At 34.0% G+C, this 21,949-nt stretch overlaps 1 protein-coding gene across 2 annotated transcripts; it reads left to right on the top strand.

The window, feature by feature from the left end:
- Nucleotides 1–403: 403 nt before the first annotated feature.
- On the top strand, nt 404–21,598 carry LOC108908868 (AT-rich interactive domain-containing protein 4B). 2 transcript variants are annotated; one of them, XM_018713025.1, is made up of 15 exons: nt 404–754; nt 825–935; nt 993–1,152; nt 1,707–1,875; nt 1,926–2,144; nt 2,200–2,395; nt 4,390–5,106; nt 5,160–5,515; nt 7,612–7,892; nt 7,972–8,147; nt 8,383–10,781; nt 14,428–14,552; nt 14,606–14,875; nt 14,927–15,067; nt 19,444–21,598. In XM_018713025.1, the coding sequence occupies exons 1-15, from the start codon at nt 752–754 to the stop codon at nt 19,479–19,481; spliced, it is 5,361 nt and encodes a 1,786-aa protein (XP_018568541.1). In that variant the 5' UTR covers nt 404–751; the 3' UTR covers nt 19,482–21,598. The 2 variants fall into 2 exon arrangements, with proteins under 2 accessions (XP_018568541.1, XP_018568540.1); XM_018713024.2 differs by lacking the exon at nt 19,444–21,598 and adding an exon at nt 18,280–18,851.
- The last annotated feature ends 351 nt before the right edge of the window (nt 21,599–21,949 follow it).

The following is a 21,949-nucleotide window of genomic DNA, read 5'->3' as shown; positions in this document are numbered from 1 at the left end:
TTTTGATACGTTGAATTCCTATCCAATTGAACTTTCCTTGTCTATGGTGTCTATTAACAAAAACCACAACAATGCAGATGTGGAATTTTATAGACACTTTTATTAATAATCATTTTGATATGAGATTAATAGTATATCTAACTCTAAATATATATTTAACATCAGTTCAGTATTTCAGTAATATAAAAAATAATTTCAGCGAAGAAACTTTAACTGCCATCTGTTAATAGTAAAGAAAATATAGGTTCGACACGCTTAAAGATTACTGCAAATTGTTACTTTTCAGTGTTCAAGTTTCTAAACTACAGGTTTGATTTTGTTTTTATAGGTGGCGCAAGTTACCGCGCTGTTGCAATGTATTCGTCTTTATCTTTATATAGATATGGCAATTTGGCAAATCTGTTGTGCGATACACATAAAATGTCATCCAAACAACCGCCCGATTTTTCTAAAAAGTTTTCTAGTTTTGTAAGATGTAAAGTAAATTAATAGTGTAAAATTATGTTTGCATTGTGGTGTTGTGAATTAAAACTATACGAAATCACATGAGGCGTCTAGAATTAATAAATAACTGATCTCATTACAAGTAATTGTGCTAAAGTGCATCTGTTTGATACTTTTATAATTTTGTCTCCAGCTTAAAAGTGTTGTAAATTGTGAGAGTCTGTTATAATATATGATAAATAAACTGTTTGTGTAAATATTTTTTAATATTTAACAACTCACCTTTTAAATAAAAAAAAAACGAAAAATGGTAAGTGGCAATTGTTATATTGTTGATTTCTAAAAAAGTAGTATTGCTCACTTTTTCTTATAATTTTTAGCAAGTAGACGATCCCCCTTATTTATCTGTTGGTACAGCAGTTAGTGCAAAATATAAGGGAGCCTTTTGCGAAGCTAAAGTAAGCAAAGTTGTCCGTATTGTAAAATGCAAGGTTAGTAGTAACAAAGAAAATTACTTAAGTCACTTTTTGACATATTGTTTGTCTTAGGTAACTTATAAAATGGGTTTGGGTAATGCCACACTTAGCGACGAGCAGATAAAAGGAACATTGCGTGTAGGTCAACTCGTTCAGGCTAAACACCCTGACAAAAAAGAATTGGTCGATGCAACGATAACAAAAATACAAGATTGCAGTCAGTATACTGTCGGTGAGTAGAGTCGTCTAGTTATTTTCCCCTTTTTATGATTTTCTGACATAAAAATAATAGAATAAATAACTTAAAAAATGGTAGTCTCAAACAATATAAAATATTTCTCATTACAACAATAAAAGCTAGTGACAAACTGTATGGAGAATTTAGTTACAGCGGCAAAGAAATTTAAAGAATACTCTTGGGTATTTCCGACGAATTTTAATAGGGAAATTTAAGGAAATTAGAGCAAATTCCTAGAGAAAGTTTTTTGTTATTAATAAGTCGATTAGATTAATTTTATTTGTTTTAGTTACTATATCATTAAAATACTCCTATCCTTAGTAAATCTATATGGTATGAAATCAGCTTTACAAATGTTTGAAATACATTTGTATTAATAATATATTTACAATGAAAGTAATCTTAATATTAGTTATTTTTCTTAAAAAGATTTAAGAAATATTGTACTTTTCGTACAGGATTTTTTATCATGTAGTCGTTGTTTTGAGACTGTTAGAACTGTGATTATTTAATGTGTTAGGTAACATATCTATATTTTTAAATTATAGTTTTTGATGATGGTGATATAACCACCTTGAGAAGAACAGCTTTGTGTTTAAAAAGCGGAAGACATTTTAATGAAAGTGAGACTTTGGATCAATTACCTCTAACACATCCAGAGCATTTTGGAAACCCCGTAGTTGGGGGAAGAAGAGGTCGACGAAATAGGCAGCTAAAGTAAGACAAATCAATTATCAAATTCTAGACACGTCATATTGTTGTTCCAGGGAAGATAGTAGTGACGGAGAAGTCGAAGAAGAAAATGAACCTGATTTAGAGGCTTATATACTGGACATCGGCAGAGTAGTTAGTGTGGAATCTACAGAAAAGAAACGAACTAAAGACAACTGGTTTCCGGGACTTGTAGTTATACCCTCTGCCCAACCAACGGTTCGAATCAATGTAAAAGACGAATATTTAATTAGATCGTTTAAAGACGGTCGATAGTAAGTTAACTTGTTGACGGAAAATGTTGGTTTTTAAACATTTCATTTGTTTTAGTTACACAGTACCTAAAAAAGAAGTGTCTGAATTTAATAGGGAAATTGGAGAAAAGGTCGATAGTTCTGTTTTGGCCGAAGCTGTTCAAAAAGCTCTGAAGTATCTCGACAATAATGAGCTGCCCGTACACTGGGAAAAAAGCTTGTTGTTCAGCTCTCAGTCTTTAGACAGTGAAAGTGATGAAAATTTTACCGATGTAAGTTTCCAAATTTTATATTCAACGATCCATTCCATAATATTAATTTTTAATAACAGTAATTTTATTTCATTCACATATTAAATTTCGGTAAAATTAAAAATTATTAAAACAAGATTGTATTAAAACTCAATATTCTGATTGAAATAATTTTTTGAGATTTTATTCAACCAATCAGCGATCGCATGATCTCGAACATAGTTGTAACGGTTTCTCATTGTTCGTTATAAACGAATCATTAATATTGGCGACGCTAACATTTAGGGATTTTTAGTTGACAGTACCAGCCGTGAAGTGTTGGTTGCCTAAGCTCAGCGGCCACGTGGCTTGTAATCATTTATGAAGGCTCTGCATGTCCTCATGGTTTCATAGTCTCCTTTCGATATTCATATGGGTGCCATATTAGATTTATGGAGTATAAAGTTGTGAGTTCAATATATTATACTGGGCTGAACCAACTTTATTAAGATTCAGAACATTTCAATTTCACAAATTTATCGATTTAATCTTAGTTGCAAAGAAAATCAAATTAAAAATTTGACTTAATAGATAACGGGTTATCCATTTTCTCCGTGGGAAAGTAAAGTTAAAAAAAACACTGAACATTTAAATTTCGAATTTTTATTTTATAATAAAATTTGAACTGACATTATGCGTGGAAAACAATATCATTCAAATGTCCTCCACGGAACCATTTGCAAGATTCAATCCTTTTGAGGTAATTTTCAGACTTTTTCACACAATTCGGGCAATAACTCGGCCATAACTTGACGTATCTCTTCCTTCAATTGCTCCAAAGTTGTAGAATTGTTCACGGTCTTTCGCATAGTCTCACTAAAAGAAATTCAAAGGCGTTAAATCACTAGATCTTGATGGCCAAGCCACATTGCCTATCTCGAAATTACGCCATGACTGGACGTGTTGTGTGGCATGTGGTCCCGTCTTGTTGAAACCACATATTGTTCAGATCAAAATCTTCAATATCAGCTCAAAAAAGTCATTGATCATGGCGGCATACCGTTGAGAATTGACGGTAATGGTCATTCTCGAACAAATACAGCCCGATGACACCGCTGGCCCACAATGCACACCAAACAGTCACTTTTTCTGGGTACAATGTTCTCTCAGCGGTCACTTGTGGCTGTTCGCTACCCCAGATTTGGCAATTTTACTTATTAACATAGCCGCCGAGCATGAAATGGCCCTCATCACTGAAAAAGATTTTCTTCGAAAAATCTGGATCGTGGCCTATTGACCCAGCATCCAATTGGTGCCAGCTTAAGTTCTTACGTGAGTTGGACTTTATACGGACGAAGATACAGGTCCAAATGCAAAATGCAGCACAATGTACTGTATGACAGGCCCAAATGCTGAGCTCAGCGCGAATCAAAAGATTCGGGTCACTGTCAACACGTTCACTCACAGCAGCTATGTTTTCAGTTGAACTGGCAAAACGATGATGCACAGGTCTTACGATGTCTGTTACCCATCCAGTTTCTTCGAATTTCCTCAATGAATTGGTGGTTGTTTGCTGGGATGGACGATATCGCGATCATAATCTCTGCATAATGTGCGAAATACAGCCACCGAAGATCCATTTTCGTAGAATTATTTAATCATTTTAACATCTTGTTCGGTCGTAAAACGTTCCAAAAGTAAACTAAACAAATCTTAGTCTGGATGGCAGTGACATTTTGACAAATGTCTATTGGCAGAGCTGTACTATCCCAAAGCTCGAAATGGATAATCCGTTAGCATATTGAAGCAAAATTTAATTAAGCTATTTAATTGTATTACTTAAAAAGTCAGTTTTCAGTATTTTCGGGATATTTCAACAATTTAAAATTTTTATTTCATAATCTGAAATAGCACGAAAATGTGCAACACTGCAATAAATAAATAAATAAATAAATAAATAATTCAATCTAAAAATGTACCCTTCCCAGATTTTCATAAGTGGTCCCATTGTAAAACTAAATTAAACCGTTTTTCAGACTTCCGATGACGAGCCGTGTGAAGAAAAAGACAGGTTCGTGGCCCAGTTGTATAAATTCATGGACGACGCTGGTACTCCCCTAAATAAGACACCCACCATTGCAGCTAAGGACATTGATCTCCACCGACTATTCCGAGGTGTTCAAAAACTGGGGGGTTACAACAGGGTTACCAATCAGAACAAATGGAGGTCCGTCACGGCTAGACTTCGCCTCCCAAACAATCAGAGCACTTGCAATCAAGTGAAATCCCTGTACAAAAAGTGCTTGTCGAGTTATGAAACTTTCTACAGAACTCTGGGTGTGACAATGCTAAACCACACCCGGTCTAATAAGAAAAACCGGGGTAGGAGCCTGATTAGAGATAAAGACAGAACCACCCCGTTGAACAGTCCTAGACCGGACAAAGAGGAGGAGCTTGTAGAGAAAGTGGAAGAAAAGAAGGAGGTGCCCGTTCAAACACCCGAGCCAGTCAAGGTAAAGAAGAAGCAGGAAATTAGAAAGATTATAAACATCGCGGAGATCAGCGATACAAATAGCAGCGATACGGCCGACCAATCAGAACCAGTCGCTGGTAGTTCAAAGGATTCCGGTCGACCGAAACGGGAGAATAAATCCAACAAAGATAGAAAAATTCGAATGGTAACGAGCGTCGAAAAAGTAAAGTTGGTGGTGGAGAAGCCCGAGGAAATACAGAAAAAGGAAGAGGAGGATAAAGTAAGTTTGCGAAGAGAAAATACGAACTTCGTTAAAATTGATTTAATTTTTAGGGACAGCAGACCCGATCTAAATCACAATCTAAAGCAAAAGATCCCCTCATCTTGGATAAGAAAATTGAAAATAGAGTAAACACACGAGAATCCAGAACTTTGAGTGTTAGTAAAATGAATCCTAAAAAGATAGTTCCCGAAGAGGACAAGAAGCGAGGTCGGAAAAAGATAGGCGACGATAAAACATCTGCCGAAGGTGAAGGGACGACTATAAGCATTAACATCGGTGACAAATTGAAAGTTTACTATGGGCCGACTCACGAGTCTAAAGTTACGTACGAGGCAAAGGTCATTGAAATCGACAAGGATCAAAGCGGACTCGTGTATTTGGTGCACTATACGGGATGGAACACTAGGTAAGTATAGTAATTTTTAAATTTAAAATTAATCAAAACGTAAATGCCTCTGAATATCGGAAAATTAAGGATTGATCCTGGTCCCAGCCTTTTATCCATAGACTTGCGAAATCACTCTTTATATCCAAAAAAAAAATGTTATATCTGTATTTAAAAAATAGTGAAGTAAAATATAGGATACTCTGTGGTTAAGATTCCCCAGGTTGATATCTCAAAAACCAAAAGGAAAATATCTTATTTTATAAAAAAAAGGTTGTATATGAAAATTACTTTGATTCCGAGTACAAATAATATTACTTACTCTTAATTTTTTTTTTTTTGATAAAAATGAGGGTTACTTTCGGTGTGCAACAAATAAAACTCTCTCAACTCTAAAAATAAAAGTAGTTTTATTGAAAACAAGTTAGTGAAGAAGAATATGTGTTGTCGGGGCGAGCGTTTGCTGGAGAGTCGTTTTGGTGTGGAGTCGTTCGCAGGTATCTGAGTAAGCATTTGGTCGCCGGCACCAAGCCGCAGTAGACCCTTCCTGGAATCCTGGCTGGGCTATTGACTAACACTTAAAAATGGGTCACTTGCAGATATGTTTACCCACAAAAGCTTTGGAATAGTATCCTAGTAGTTCTTATCATAGATGTTTTTATGTATCAGAAGGTTTTGCTATAAATTTTGAGGCTGCGATATATAGGAATTGTGATACCATCCATTGAGGAAAATAAAATATACAGGAAGTATCCCCTCTATTAACTGGTTCTGGTTTTCAAGATAGCCTAACCTAAAAGTGCCAAAATCGCGATTTTTTTTGTTGAAATTTAATAGTTTGACTTATTTCTCAGTTTTTGAATTTACTAACACAGCACCATAAACCTAAATTCATCGTCATCCGGAAATAGGGATCTTACATGTTTTTGGGGTTGCTGATCATAAATCAGAACTCCAAAATACTCTATCACGTCATCATATGATTGATGATTTACGCATTATATCAATCTGGAAATACATTTACACACAAAAGAGGCTAATACACTCAATCCCGAACTCATAAACCCATAAGGTTTGTAGTTCTGTTATAAGTATATTCAAAAATTGAGAAATAAGTCAAACTATTTTTCAAAATGCGATTTCTCAAAGACGAAAAATGATATCGGGATAAATCCAAGTGCGTTTTAAAAAGTATAGTACTTTAAAACCTCATCAATGGTTTCAGCAAAAAAAATTACCTTTCCGTGTAACATAACCTCAAATATGTAAAAAAAAATCGCGATTTTGGCACCTCTAGGTTAGAATATCTCGAAAACCAAAGCCAATTGAGAAATTTGGACCTCGGTTTTGAATTGAGCATATCAAAATCCTTTGGGAGATTATATTTGTGTTGTTGGGTTAAAATCTTGTCGGCCTGTGTTATCAAAACCGCTTTATTTTTTTTTAAATTTTTGTTTTATATTTGGCAAACCTATTTCTTATTGCATATTCAATTGATTCCAGTTAAATACAAAACTAGTCTAGTGTTCCTATTTCTCAACTACATAAAATAAGTGCATTTCCTAGGTAAAGAAAGCGGGAATGGTAACAGAAAATGTTTGTAAATAGGCCTGAATAATTGTCAAATACATCATGAATTTTCTTCTAATGGTATGTAAAAACTGGGTACTTCATTGGATGATATTTGTTGACAAAAATTTTTCAATAAAGAAACTCCTATAAAGTAGCCTGGGAATGTTACTAGAAACATTCAAAATTTTTCCAAAGTTTTAAAATTTATTCCTCGAATGTTTCCAAAAATGTGAATTTTCCAAATACAAAAAGTTTCCCAAGCTCAGCTCTAGTAGTACCATTTATTCCTCGAAAGTTTCCAAAAATGTGAATTTTCCAAATAGAAAAAGTTTCCCAAGCTCAGCTCTAGTAGTACCATTTGTATTAAGAATTAATCAAATGCACTGCACTGTACATTTTTAACAGAACTTAAATGTCTTGGTTTTTGATATATGAAATAGGGCTTGGTAATTTTAATAAAGATTCACAAATCACACTGTATATTTTCCCTAACATCTCAAATCAAAGGAAAGAAATAAATTCATGTGTATTCCTCTAATTATCAGGTACGACGAGTGGATACAACCACAAAGGGTTGCAGAAAACCTCAGCGCTGCAACGAAAGCCAAAAGGTTAAAGCAAAGTAATGCCTCCAATGCAGCTACTAAACTAGGATCAGCAAAAAATGCAGGCAAACGAGGTAGAGGAGTATCTATCACCGGTCGCAGCGCCTCAACAAATGAAATACCTCGATCTACAACACCATCTAGCGTTACATCGTCAAGCAGCAGGACCAAAAGTCCTGCAACTCCTGCCACAAGGTCAACCAGTAGACTCACCAGACAAGGTATAATTGTGTTTTAAATGTGACTCCAGTTGTTAAACTATTATTTTATGTATATCTATATATGCTTAAAATTGTGTAGATTCCACCAGAAGAGCTAGAAGAATTTCTGCCCACACTGATGTTTCAAATCACTCAGAATCCGAGAGTGAGGGTTCGGTTAGTGAATCTGAAGTTCCCCGTACAAGAAGTGGAGGAAAGACGGATGAAGTGGAAATCAGAACTTATAAAAGGAAAATTGTAAAGCCGCCCTCAACGGTATTGTCCGTACTTAGATTTGTGCTTTTCTATTCCATTGGGTATTTGTGCCACACTCAAAAGAAAAATAAATAACCCCTTGGCAGATACTTTTGACGCAACGGGTTATTTATCTAAAATTTATTTTTCTTTTCGGTGTGGTGAAAATACCCTATTAAACAAAAAAAACGTACCCTTGCTTCTACCTTAAATACCATTAGCTGTGTTATATGATATTAATGTTGTTTTTTTGTAGCCGAAGACTGACAAACGAAAAGAAAAGGAAGACGAAGATACGGAAAAGGAGGAAGACAGCGAAAAATCTGTGAGGAGGACAAAGAAAATTAAGAAATCTCCAGAGAAGTCAACAGCAGAAGAGAGTGAAGATGAGACTAACCCCCCGAAAGGTCGAGATTTTGATTTGAATCAAATTCGATCAGAACTGAAGGGATTCGCGAAAGCAATAAAAGTACCCTCGATGGATGCGATTGAAAAAGAAATAGTGTCTTCGTCAGATGATTCTACCAATCCACCGCCACCAGAATTGGCTTTGAGTACAGAAGGTGAAACCGAAGAAGAGAAGCCCAAGGAGAAGCCATTGGAGAAATCCTCCAGTTCTGAAGACATTTATGAATTCAAGGAACCTGAGCCTTTTGAATTCGAAAGTAGGTCCAAGATGGTAGAAGACAAGAATGCCAAGAAACGTTTAGTACCACGAATTTTCGATGAGCTAGACAAGTCCCCTAAAAAGAAAACTATCAAATCTCCGCCTAGCAAATTAGAAAAACAGGAGAGCCCTAGTCCAGAAAGGAAGCCTTTCAGGAAAATCCCAGTAAGGAAACCAGATTTGCAGGATGTTTCGGACGACGAAGACACCATTTCTGCTCCGGTTATCATGTCTCCCCAAAAAGAAGAAGATCCTTTTGACAAACTTGTCGAATCGCCTAGCTTCAACTTGATAAAGACATCTGACAAACCTGTCGATAAGGCTAAAGTCACTAAGAATCTACTGGATGAACCCTTGAGCCTGTTCCGAGAGTTACCAGAAACAGTGGATGACTATAGCAGGGATATGGAACTGTCCGACTGCGAATCTCAAACTCAGATATTCACTCGTTCCGGGGAACTGTTTTCCGATACTTTCTCAAAGTCATCGCCTGATCGTAATACGCTAGACTTGGAATTTTCATCTAGTAAAATGGACGAGTGCAAATTGAAGGACAGCGATGACGATGACATGATCAGGGCTCAAATACAAAGAGTTATCGCTCAAAGTTCTTCCACAGATGACGACAGTGGAGATGCCTTACTGATAACTCCCCCCACAAACAGTTACCAGGCCAAAAAGCGGGACATAGATCCGGGTCCTCTGGCGAGTATTCTGGGAATTAGCACCTCCACTCACATCATAGAGGTGCCCAAAGTGGAAGAGGAAGTAAAAGAACCTATTTTGTCTGTCCCGCCCATAGAAATAGAAGAAAAACAGGAGCTGCCTCCTCCGCCTGTCGAAAAATCGGTATTTTCTATTGTAAAACAGACGATTTCTCCTGCCCTACAAGAAACCGACAGCACCTTGTTGGAATCTATCGTCTCACAGCCGCCAGTGTGCTTAAACGCGAAACTAGAGGAAACGGCTAAGGAACTAAGCAACGTAAAAACGGGAACGAAAATCGCGGATTCGATACTTCAGAAATTCAATTCGATTAAGAACAAAATCGAAAGTAAGTCGCCTATTCAAGAAACCACCTCGGAACCAGACGATGTGAACACCAACGTTAAATCGGAATTTAAATTTGAATTGCCAAAGGAAGAACCGAAGCCTAGCGTTAGCGAGATAAAATTGAAGCCCCTCGAAGTTAAACCTAAATATACCGACATTAAGACTAAGATCGCGGACAATCCCTCGACGCCAGTAGATATTAAAGTGAAACCGGAAACTTCTAAGATGGACATCTCGACCTCCGTTTCACCCACTCCAAAACTCGAGTCACTTTCCGATTCTAAGAAGCGCAGAAAGGTTGTGAGTAGGCCTTACATTGAAGAGTCCGAGTCCGATAGCAGCGATTCCGAACAGTTAATCATAGCGAGGTCCGACGAAGATTCACAGACGAATTCGATGGATATCAAATTGCCGGTTGAGTACAAAGAAAGCGATAACAGCAATCCCTTCCCGCAATTGCTGACGACCACGGACGAGTCTCAATCTCAAGAAGAGCCGCGCAATTTCCAATTTGACATAAAGAGAGAGAAAACTCCCGAGCCGCAGATTCAGATTTGTCCATCGAAAGAGGAGGAAGAAGAACAGGAAGTAAAATCCGAGAATGCCGACGACGCCGAGGCGGTTAAAGAGGAGGAGCCAGACTCTCATCTACACTCTCTATTGCTGTGCGAAGAAGAGATTCCGAGGAGTCCAGCTCCGGCAACCGAACCGATTCCCACGGCTGAAGTTAAACCCAACAAGTCCGTATTGGAGATGCCATTTGCCAGCGCACCGGGTACGAGTAATAGCAAGAGTATGTTGCATTTGGAGCACAAAAAGGTCCATCCTTTGCCTTTGGAGCTGCCCGTGGAACGGGAGAGTAGAGCGGATGCTTCGGCCGTTTTGGATAATACGCCTCCGACCACTCCAGAAAGTACTATTAGCACGCCAAGCGGGTAAGTTTTGTACTTTATTTATTTATAGGACTATTTTTTTTCTAAGTCTAGATCGTGAAGAGATTTTCCTCGGAGGAGTAAATAATACAAATTTAGATAACGATAATTTACATCTAAATTAGAAATATTGCACAAAAGATTACAGTTAGTCTAATCAAATTACATTTGGAGAAAAAAAATTGTTACCTGGACTTTTATAAGTAAAAATGGTAAAAGGGCATATAATAAAACTAAAAAAAATAAATGCGTGAGCAGGGGCGGCGGAGGGTTGATTTGGGGGGTTGAAAAGTTATGATAAATTGTATCATTGGGATTTCTGGCGAGAGTTGACGTCAGACAAAAAAGTATCTAATACAAAAGTTGTAAATCATGCAAAAATCTACAACATTTGTAGAGGTCACTTTTTAACATAACCTCAAAATTTCCGATAAAAATGCGAAAAACAGCTTCTTTTCTGATTTTTTGTTTTTTATTTCTCATTTCCACAAAAATAATTTAATTTTAACGTAACTTGGTGAAAGTATACCTTTCTGTGTCTTAAATAACCACAATTTTTTTTTTAGATAAAAAAATCAAGAAGTTTCTGAGATATTCATTTTTTTCGGCCTGAAACACTATTTTTCAAAGAAAAATTCTACTTAGAAAAATCATTGTACAGAGTTCTACCGGTGATGATTTTTTCGTTTTGACATATACTTTCTGGTGAAATAAAAAAATCTGTAATCACAGTTCAAAAACATGCTCAAAAATGCAAAAAAACTAAAAAATCACTAGCAATAATGAATTTTTCAGTTATTGTTGATAATTTGTTTAAATTAAAAACATTCAAAAATTGTTTACACCATTCAATTCTACGCAAAATAAAACAAAACTGTCTCATTGTTTGACCCAAAACTTTATTTTTGGACAGTATTGCTATAAACATCTAAGTCGAATTACAAATGCACAAATGATAAATTATCTCTAGTAGATTTGAGATTTCAGCAATACAAAGTATTAACTGCGAAGTCTACTGTTGACGCGAAATCCGAAAACCCGAAATGCAAAATCGTTTTATTTTTTTTCTGGCTTTTTTTGAAAACGAATTTTAAATACATTGCCACTTTTTTCGCTCTTTCCAATAACGTCAATAGTGATGGGCAAAACGATTCATTTTGATGTTTCGGATCAAATGACTCATTTCAAAGTTGAGAGTCGAAACTGGGAGCCGACTCTTCCGACTCCCAACTCCCATGGTAGATATCGAATCGCTAAGTTCGTAATTCGCATAATCACGGTGGCCCGTCTCGGAACGGACGGAAATAGCGGAATCTGGGCCGATTGACGAATTTTGTCGATTACATATTTGTTTACTGAAACGACTAAAATTGAAATTAGTTCTTCCAGTGCAGTCAAGGGTTATGTACTTAGTTCTTTCACTGAAATTTGTTGTCATACAAAAATGCGAATGAATAGCATATATTCTCTTCAAACGTTTACAAATACAAACGCAAACCGTTTGCTACCGTTTTTCCCTGTAGATTGTGGCCACTGCTGTCCACACTCTTTACTCCCTATCAGTATCAAACGACTTGCAAATCACTAAATATCAGTGATCACAGACACAGCTACACGCCGATCCAAATCGCAAAACGAATCTGACTCACATCTGACTCTCGGCCCTGGTGGTTCAGCTGTACACTATAACGGATTCGACACTCCACACGGAAGTCGGTGAATCATCGGAGTCGACTCTTACATGTTTTGGGAGTCGACTCAGATGATCTAAGCCAAGAGTCGACTCTCTGATTCGAAACATACACTCACTAGCCAACACTAAACGTCAACATTTTTGCAATCCGACCGTTCATCTTCAAAGGGCCATTATCAGATTAATTTTTTTAAATATGTCGCTGCTATTTTTATAACAAAATCTAAACTCATTTTTAATTCTGAATTAGTTGATATTACTATTGTAAAAAGATTTTTAGCTATCATTTAATATTTTTCCTGAGTAGGACTGAACGCTTTCAAAATACCTGTATCAATTGGAGGAAAGAGAGAGGAGAGAATAAAAGTCAATACAGCACAAAATATCCAACAATTTTTTTTAATCAATAATTTAAAAAGTTGTACCTAATAAAAAAATAATACGAATTTATGAAACATTTTATTATTTCTAATTAGTATTGCTAACAGTAGTAAAAAAAATTGTTGGATATTTTGTGCAGTATTGACTTTTACATATACTGTTATGACTTCATCCGATAGATATTTTGAAAGCGTTCAGAGCTGTACTCAGGAAAAATTTTAAATGGTAGCTAAAACAAGCTAAAAACTTTTTAAGCGATTACAATAGTAATATCCTCTAATTTAGAACTAAAAATAGCTAGATTTTGTCATAAAAATAGCAGCGACGTGTGTAAAAAAATTAACCCGATGATGGCCCCTCAGACGAAACGTCCGATTGCAAAAATGTTGACGCCATTGTATAGAGCGAAAAAAGTGGCATTGTAAATATGTAATTTATTTTAAAATTCGTTTTCAAATAAAGCCAGAAAAAAATTAAACAATTTTGCAAAATTTTGGGTTTTTCCGAATATCTCCAGAACTACCCGGAATTTTAAAACTTTCTAAATGGCATATTGTTAGGTATAAAAAAACAACTTTTTTCTAATCTGAGCCACCCCATGTCTCTTACTGTTTCTTAGATCCTAATGCTTGCTATCCCATCCTTATCTTGGACACACTGTATGTCTATGAATTCATCAAAATTAAAAAAAAATAAGTACACTAATTGATCCTACAGAAAAAAAAATATTGTTTATTTTATTTATTCACTATTCGACTTATGTTTATAGCAATACTGTACAAAAATAAAGTTGTGGGTCAAACAATGAGACAGTTTTTTTGTTCATTCATTGCTGCCTCACTTTTTTTTTGCATTTTTGAGCATGTTTTTGAACTGTGACTATTACATATTTTTTTATTTCACCAAAAAATATACGTCAAAACGAAAAAAATGATCACCGGCAGAACTTCGTATGATGATTTTTCTAAGTAGAATTTTTCTTTGAAGAAAAAGTGTTTCAGACCGGAAAAAATGAATATCTCGAAAACGTCTTAATTTTTTTATCTAAAAAAAATTGTGGTAATTTAAGACACAAAAAGGTATACTTTGACCAAGTTTCGTGAGAATTAAATTATTTTTGTGGAAATGAGAAATAAAAAACGAAAAATCAGAAAAAGCCTGTTTTTCTCATTTTTCTCGGAAATTTTGAGGTTATGTTAAAAAGTGGCCTCTACAAAAGTTGTAGATTTTTGCATGATCTACAACTTTTATATTGGATACTTTTTTGTTTGACGTCAATTTTCGTCAGAAACCCCAATGATACAATTTTTCATAACTTTTCAACACCCCAAATCAACCCTCCGCCGCCCCTGCTCACGCATTTATTTATTTTTTTTGTTTAATACAAGCCCCTTTACCATATCCACTAATAAAAGTCCAGGTAACAATTTTCTTTTTTTTTTCCCCTCTAAATGAGTTATTTCGATTGATCAAGTCTCTAAATTTTGTAAATTTTTTAAGGTAGGGGTGAATAAGTTGGGTTTCTATTGCGTAGTATTTTGTGTCATTTTGAAATTTATCTACTGTATATTTTAGTGATAATGGTGACTTATCTCCGAATACAGCCGATAACGAAAGTTGCAAGTCTAACGATAACGAGCCGGAATACCCGAGGCAAAGGAGAAACTCGTCGATGAAAGTTTCTCCTTACAGCGAAGAAGGTAAAAATACGTCTAATAAATGAACATGTATTTTCATTTTACCATGATTTCAGACACGCAAATGACGAGCGATACAAGCATCGTCAAAAAACTTAAAGAGGAATTAACTCCGGGTTCTTGCAAAAAACGTAGGAAATCGTTGCGCGGATCGGACGATGCGACACCTGCGAAACGTGGCAGAAAACCTGTAAATAGATCTCGTCAAAACAGCGACAGTGACGACACATCGGAACACTCAAATACTGGTAGTACAAACATTGGATTGTACGAGAGATCGACCAGATCTCCCAGACCGTCCAAGTACAATTTCTATGTAGAATTTGGTAAGCGTTCTCACGGAAAAGTTACGGAATTACTTACTTTTTTTTTTTTAGATCCCAGTTTAGATAGCGGGCAGAGAATAGCAGTTTTGCAACAAAAACTCTCCGAGTTGAGGAAAACGTATGCTGACGTCAAAGCGGAATTGGCTGCGGTGGAGAGGAGGAGGAAAAAGATAAGGCGTAGGGAAAGAGAAGGTAATGAGTAGATTATAGATCGTAAATGTATGAAGTTGATATATCACGCTTTTCTTCTGTGATCTTCCGTTAGTCGATTGTAGACTTCTACGAGAGTTTGGCAGAATGATATCCCTGTTTTGAAATTGGCACTATGGAGGTTGAAGTGACGGGCGGGGCGTAGGTATTGTTCTGACTTCCGAGAAAGTTTGTCATTGTAGTTGCCAAAAATAGCGACTATCACTACCACGCAACGTTTATTTCGTAGGAATTTTGTAATAGGTCAACATGGAAGAATACCTGACAAAGAAACCATAAGAAAACGAAATCTTTAGAAAAGAAATCATTTGGAAGACTTCGGAGCGTATGAACATGATTTGAATACCGCAGCAGCGAAATCTCCACAACATTCAGCTGTGAAGCGGAATGGACTAAAATTTAAGAATTTTGCATTCAGATGGCTGCCAAGCAACTTGCAAAACCATATAGGATCTCCCCACTGAAGCTGTTATGCTGTCTAGCGACGAATGTCACTTTAATGTTTTGGCTGAATTAATATGCAGAATTTCTAGCAGCAGAAAATTTGTACCTTACCGACAGCAAACATGCTACTATTTGATGTACAATTTCAGAATTTGGATTAATAGTGTCATATTTTTGTTGACGAAAAAAAAGCTTGGTGATTGTTACATCCCGTCGCTATGTAGAGATGTGAAAGTTCTTAGAACCGTGACTAAACAACCTTGGAAATGTATGATCCTAACAAAATGGCATTACACTTCACATACGGCAAGAGTATCTAAGGAATTTGTAAGGGAATTTTTTCCAGATCACCTCATCTCACTACGTCGTGATAATAAAGGGTGTAAGAAGTTTGACTGCCATTACTTCAGCATGAGATTGAGTAATCATAAATGAACAAAACACTTGTATATTACAGGGGCTTAAGATTGACAGTTTTCAAAATACAGCGAGTATTAATATTGGGGAGTTTCATCATGTGACAACAGCGTTTAACTTGCTGTTGTCACGTGTACATGCGGCAGACTTGTCCTATGGAAAAAATGTAAACAGCTATTATTGTGGAACATTTAGTAAATTTCAAAACAATTGTTTTCCAGTTTTTAAATAAATAAAATAAAAGGTATTGGTTTTGTAGTGCGAGATAGTGTTGTGCTTAAATTTTAGCTCGAATTTTAGTAATTATGAATCTCTTAAAATAGGAACTTAACTTTTAATCAAATTCAGTAATTTTTAAACACGCAAGTACAAAACAAACTACAACATATGCTAAAAATGTTCAATTTCCGTGCACTCGCTGGAAAACACCTCAAGAAAAGGAAATAGTGGTACGCAAAAATCACTCCGACACAGTCAAATCCAGATACCAACTGAATTGCATATTGATGGACTAATACCTCGTGTTATTATAATCGCCGCACTGTTGTCACATTGCTCGATTACAACGCTAATTATTTTTCAGAATTAAGCATAAAGGCCCAAAAGGGTGGCCCAAAAAAACGAATATTTTTTTCGTGTCTTGTGAAAATATGTTAGTTTATCATGTTTTAAGAGCCCCCTCAAAAAATTGGCTCAAAAAAAAATTTTTTAGAGGTCGCTCAAGATTTTTAAATATTTCCAAAATCGTCAAAAATTGATTTATTTTTTTTCGTTATTTTATCATTTTCTAGGTTGAAAAAAATCTCGATTCTGAAAATTTGAAATCAATATTTTAATTTCTAAAAGTCACTCATAATTATTTTAACTTTAAAAGTAGTGCACCTAAAATGTTTTTGAGCAACCTCTAAAAATAAATATCAACGAACTAATATTTTTTTTATTGAATTTGATGAACAATATTGACATTTTTAATATTAGTCGGACTAAGCTACTCTCATACTTATGACACATATACGATTGGGTGTTTTATGTACATTTTAACTGACATTTTTTTGTTTTCTTTCTTTGTTCTTTTTTACATTGTATTTTGCATGTGTCTGGTTGTTTATACATTATTTTTAACTGGTTTTTTATATTAGCTAACATTTGTCAACTGTATACAACATGTAATTGGACTTTGTCTGTATGTATGCAGTATAAATAAATAAATAAATAAACAAAAGAATAGAAATAAATCATGACACTTAAAAAATTTCTCGAGGCAAAATTTACTACCGCACTGTGATTATACATTATAAATCTTTAAAATTTAAGTGTCGTGATTTATGTCTATTCTTTTGTTCATCAAATTCAATAAAAATAAATTATTAGTTCGTTGATATTTATTTTTAGAGGTCGCTCGAAAACATAGGTACACTAATTTGAATGTTAAAATAATTATGAGTGACCTTTAGAAATTAAAATATCGATTTTAAATTTTCAGAATCGAGATTTTTTTTCAACCTAGAAAATGACAAAATAACAAGAAAAAAATTAAAACAAAAAATAATTAAATTGTTGACAATTTTGTAATTTTTTAAAATCGAGCGACCTCTAAAAATTTTTTTTGAACTGATATTTTGAGGGGGCTCTTAAAACATGATAAACTAACATATATTCACAAGAGACACGAAAAAAAATATTCGTTTGTTTTTGGGCCACCCTAATAGAGAAGTTCAAAAAAGTGAAAAACATTCTGTTTTATGGTATTCAGTTATGTCCATATTCCTTAATTAATCGAACTTTTTTACTTCAAGTTGGAGATTTAGATTTTTTTCTCGGAAATGGTTGGGTTTACGACTCATGTCATAAAAGGTTTTTTTGTATATTTTAATGTATTCTATCGTCTGTTAAAATTAAGGCAGTCAAACTTCTAACACCCTGTATAATTCACAACAAAGTGATCGCAATATAAAAATAAAATGGCAAACGCTGTTCTTTGTTATACTGAAATAAAATTTCAATCCATATTCTTTGTTGCTTTTTTCAATTTATGTTTCAAAATTGGGAGTTCATTTTGCCAGAACCTGTATGATCTTAGAGTTCCTCATCCAGCTTTAGCCTCCTAATCAAGAACCATGATTTCAATACTGTTCCCGCATATTTTAGCTTAAAAATAGTAGATAACACACTCTGTCACACTCACAATACATGAACGCATTTTCCTCTTTGTCCTGGCAGAACCTACACAGACTGTGTTCCACCAGGCTAATATTAATATGTTTCTTGAATTTACAATGTCCAATTACCAGTCCTAGTGTTATCCTTGTTCATTTGTGACTTTATTTCAATAGCTCTACCATCAAATCCTTTGATGGTTCTCCTAAAAACTTCTTGGTTTGCCTTTGCCCAGGGATTGCCATCGTTTTTTTGGGCCTTATCTTTAACCTATGAGTTAATAATGCAGCTAGCAGGAGAGATCAGGCCCCTGTAGAGCTAAAGATGATGTTAGTCTGGTTAACTCATCATCCTTGTTATTAGATCACATAGTTTTGACAGTGGTTTTAAGTAAAGTACCATGGTTTTTCGGGTTTGTGTACCCGGTCGCTGCCAGGTGAAGAATTTATAGGAGTACCACTGAAGATGCCGCCAATGAAGAACGGCGAATTGTTTGGAAGCATTGGATGTGACCAGTTGTCTAAAGAATGGTTCATCAATCTTAGACCCAAAATGAACATCAGGGTGGCTAAAGGGGTTTTGCCCCCATAGCCCCTAGCTCGAGAACAACAAGGGCACATCAAATAATCGTAATTAAGACATAACAACCTGAAAAACCATCGCACTTTAAACACATAGTTTTGAATTTGTAGCCTTATCAAGGCATTTTAACAACACGTACCCGCCTAGGTTTATTCTTGTATGAGTTGATTGCCATTAGCATTGCCTGATTTTTTTAAGTATTAAATTCTACAGTACTCAGTCCATATAAGCTTTTCAGTATCTCTAATTGTTTCTGAGATCCATTTACAAAGTTGATTTATCCTGTATCTAAGTATGACTGATGAATTTATGTGAATTTAAGGGAAAAAAATGCTTCTAATAATTTTTACACATCCACTCGATAATTTTTTAAATAATTACTGTTACGATTACTGAAATTTGGGAATTTTTTGGTCAACATTTAGCTGAGTATTGGAGTAAATAACAATTAATTGTTTTAATATGTGTCCTTGTACAATATTCATCACTTCTGTGTGGAACAATATGGCATACAGTCATATAATAAGAGAGACTTCGACCCTTATATCCCCAACTCCGATTTTTATGTCTGTCTTTGAGCTGAAACTAGACTGGTTTTCACAGCAGGCCTTCTTCCCACTACTTCCTTTTGGTAAATAAAATTAATTCAAAGTCACATTAACAACGAAAGATACTCCCTAAAAAAAATTAAGAGTAACTTCTCAAATGATATTGACTAAAGTCCCAAATAATTCACATCTGTTATTGTGTGGTTTTAGCCCTGAAAGCCGCAAAACAGGAAATGGCGTGCGCATGATAAAAAAACTCACTCGACCAGATGATCTTCCGTTTTTAATATATTTATTAAACAAAGTGACAACCTGCAGATTACCAATTCGGTACAACAAATTTTATTTGAACATAACACAAACTGTTTGGTGGTTTTGAAAGTGTTAGAGATTTCATAGCCTTTAAAAGTGCGGTTTGAATTTTATATGTCATAGATTAAAATAAGTTATAAAGGGTCTTCTTCCTTAAAGTGTTCAGAAATCCAGTTGTCGCAAAAGGTGTCCCAGTTTCCACTGTAATATGCATATATCAAATTTAGGTATAAAAACATCTTAAAAGTAAGCAGTAATAAATTTAATTTAAAATTATATGTTATCTCAAATTGTTAGAAAGCAATTGCTTGTATATTGGACTGTAAATACTTTGATACATTGTTTATGTTATTTAGAAAAATTAATAATTATTCAAATGAAAATTCATTAAGGTAATCATATATTTAACCCCTGTCATTCTATTCTATTAAGTTGATCTCATCTTTTAGATATTTTAGAAACTTTTGAAGTACCTAAAAAATATTTATTAATAAAAGCCCTATATATTATTACTTTCTAATATCTTTTGTAAATTTTGTTTTTTAGTAATAGAAAGCAGAAAGTTAAGTAAAAAAGGTATTTCATCATCCTCATTTAGTTAAACTTAATGGCAACTTTTTAAGATCTTAGTTCATATGAACTCAAAAAAAAAACACTCCTGGTTTCATTAAATTTATTATTAAGGCTCTTCCAGATTTTTTGTGTCAAATTATATACAAAATCAACAATTTTTACAGAAATAAAATGAGTTAAATTTGTAGTCATTTATCATATTTGAAAAATTTTGTGGTAAAATTGCAATTAAGAAGCAATTTATGAATTGTGATAATTTTTGTGCCAATTTTCTTATGAAATTTGTTTGGTTCTATGAAAAAAAATATTCTTAACATTTCAAAGTATTACAACAATCTACCTCTGAGAAGGCATTCACACTTGGTATTTTTGGACCAGATGATATTTGGCATAAGCATATCAATAAAGCTACATTTACCATATAATACCATATAATTTTTAACAATTAATTGTCTTTATTTACTTTGTACCTGATCGATGTTTGAAATAAAGAACACAAGACCGAACAAGAGTGTTCCTCAAGTCATTATCAACTTTAATTTACTTGACTTTCTGCCACTGATCTGATATTTTATTATGGAGAGAAATGCCTAAAATATACTCGATTTATTAACATATGAACTCCAATACATAGGTAACATAAAATATTTCTAACTGCCATTACTTTTTAAATTAATATACAGTATGTTAATATTTGCTGATTTAAAAATTTGAATTACAGAAAAGATCTACCTTTTTGCCAAAGTCATTAAAAGAAATTAATAAAGATTCATTATATTTATAAATATAAAACTAGTTTCCGGCCTTCCAAAATCATTCTTGTTTAAAAATTGTTTTCTTTTTTATTTTCGTGTTTTTTCTGCCTTGTCGGGACAGTTTTTTTTAATGATTTTTTGTGGCACTAGATAAAAAAGGGGTTGATCTTTTATATACTACAAAATTTTAGTTTTTAAATCACCGAATTCCTAGCAGGAGTGCTTCGAGACTTACTGTATATTAAATATGTTCAAATAATAAATTGTGTACATATTTTTATAATACAAAAAAGATGTATATTTTTTCTAGAATAGCAATATTAATTATTATTTATTTTATTGAATGCAAAAAAAAAGACAAATTTTACTATAAGTGTACCTACATCTTATTAAAATCTCATTATAGGTATCAGATTTAGAAAATTATCTGCAGTATTTTCTATTTAGTAATGTAAATTATTATGATGATGGAGATAATGTAAAAATATTAAGATTTATGAACAACCACATTTGAAATATGTGATACAACACTAGCAAATATTTTGGCTATGATGAATCAAAGTTTGGAAACATAATTTGTGATTTTTCTGAAAATATTAGTGGAAAAATTTTGGCAAAGCTAAAACATAAAATGTAGCTTCGTACAATTTGATTTCTGAATATGAATATAAATGTTTGATTAAAGAAATGTACAATTTTATATGATTTATTTCTTAGACACATATTTTCTTAAATATTAATTGTAATGTATATAAGAGTAGTAGTACATTATTTTTAAGAGTGTAATTATTTATTGTTATTTGTACATAATGATTAGTAACATTTTCGCATTTTGTTGTATAATTTTTGCCACAATCGATTCTTATATGGATTATGGAAATCACCCAACAAATTATGATTTTATTGTTATAGGTATCTCACATTTATCACTTGCAATTTACCATTATCCGCACTATTATTTTTAGATGATTTATTGTAATTTAAGTATTGTGGTAGTTATGTGGCAATATTTTTTTTATTAATTTTATTTATTTAGAATAAATAATTTGAGATTACCTATGGCCCATTTATTATTA

Source organism: Anoplophora glabripennis, unplaced genomic scaffold (assembly GCF_000390285.2).
Source record: "Anoplophora glabripennis isolate ALB-LARVAE unplaced genomic scaffold, Agla_2.0 scaffold81, whole genome shotgun sequence".
NCBI classification, from domain to species: Eukaryota; Metazoa; Arthropoda; class Insecta; order Coleoptera; family Cerambycidae; genus Anoplophora; species Anoplophora glabripennis.
This window is presented reverse-complemented; position numbering and strand designations above follow the sequence as displayed.

Excerpts from the sequence above, each read along its gene's own strand:
- LOC108908868 (XM_018713024.2), top strand. Across the intron at positions 1,153-1,706 it reads TTGCAGTCAGTATACTGTCG|TTTTTGATGATGGTGATATA; the intron begins GTGAGTAGAGTC and ends TTTAAATTATAG. Across the intron at positions 2,396-4,389 it reads GTGATGAAAATTTTACCGAT|ACTTCCGATGACGAGCCGTG; the intron begins GTAAGTTTCCAA and ends ACCGTTTTTCAG.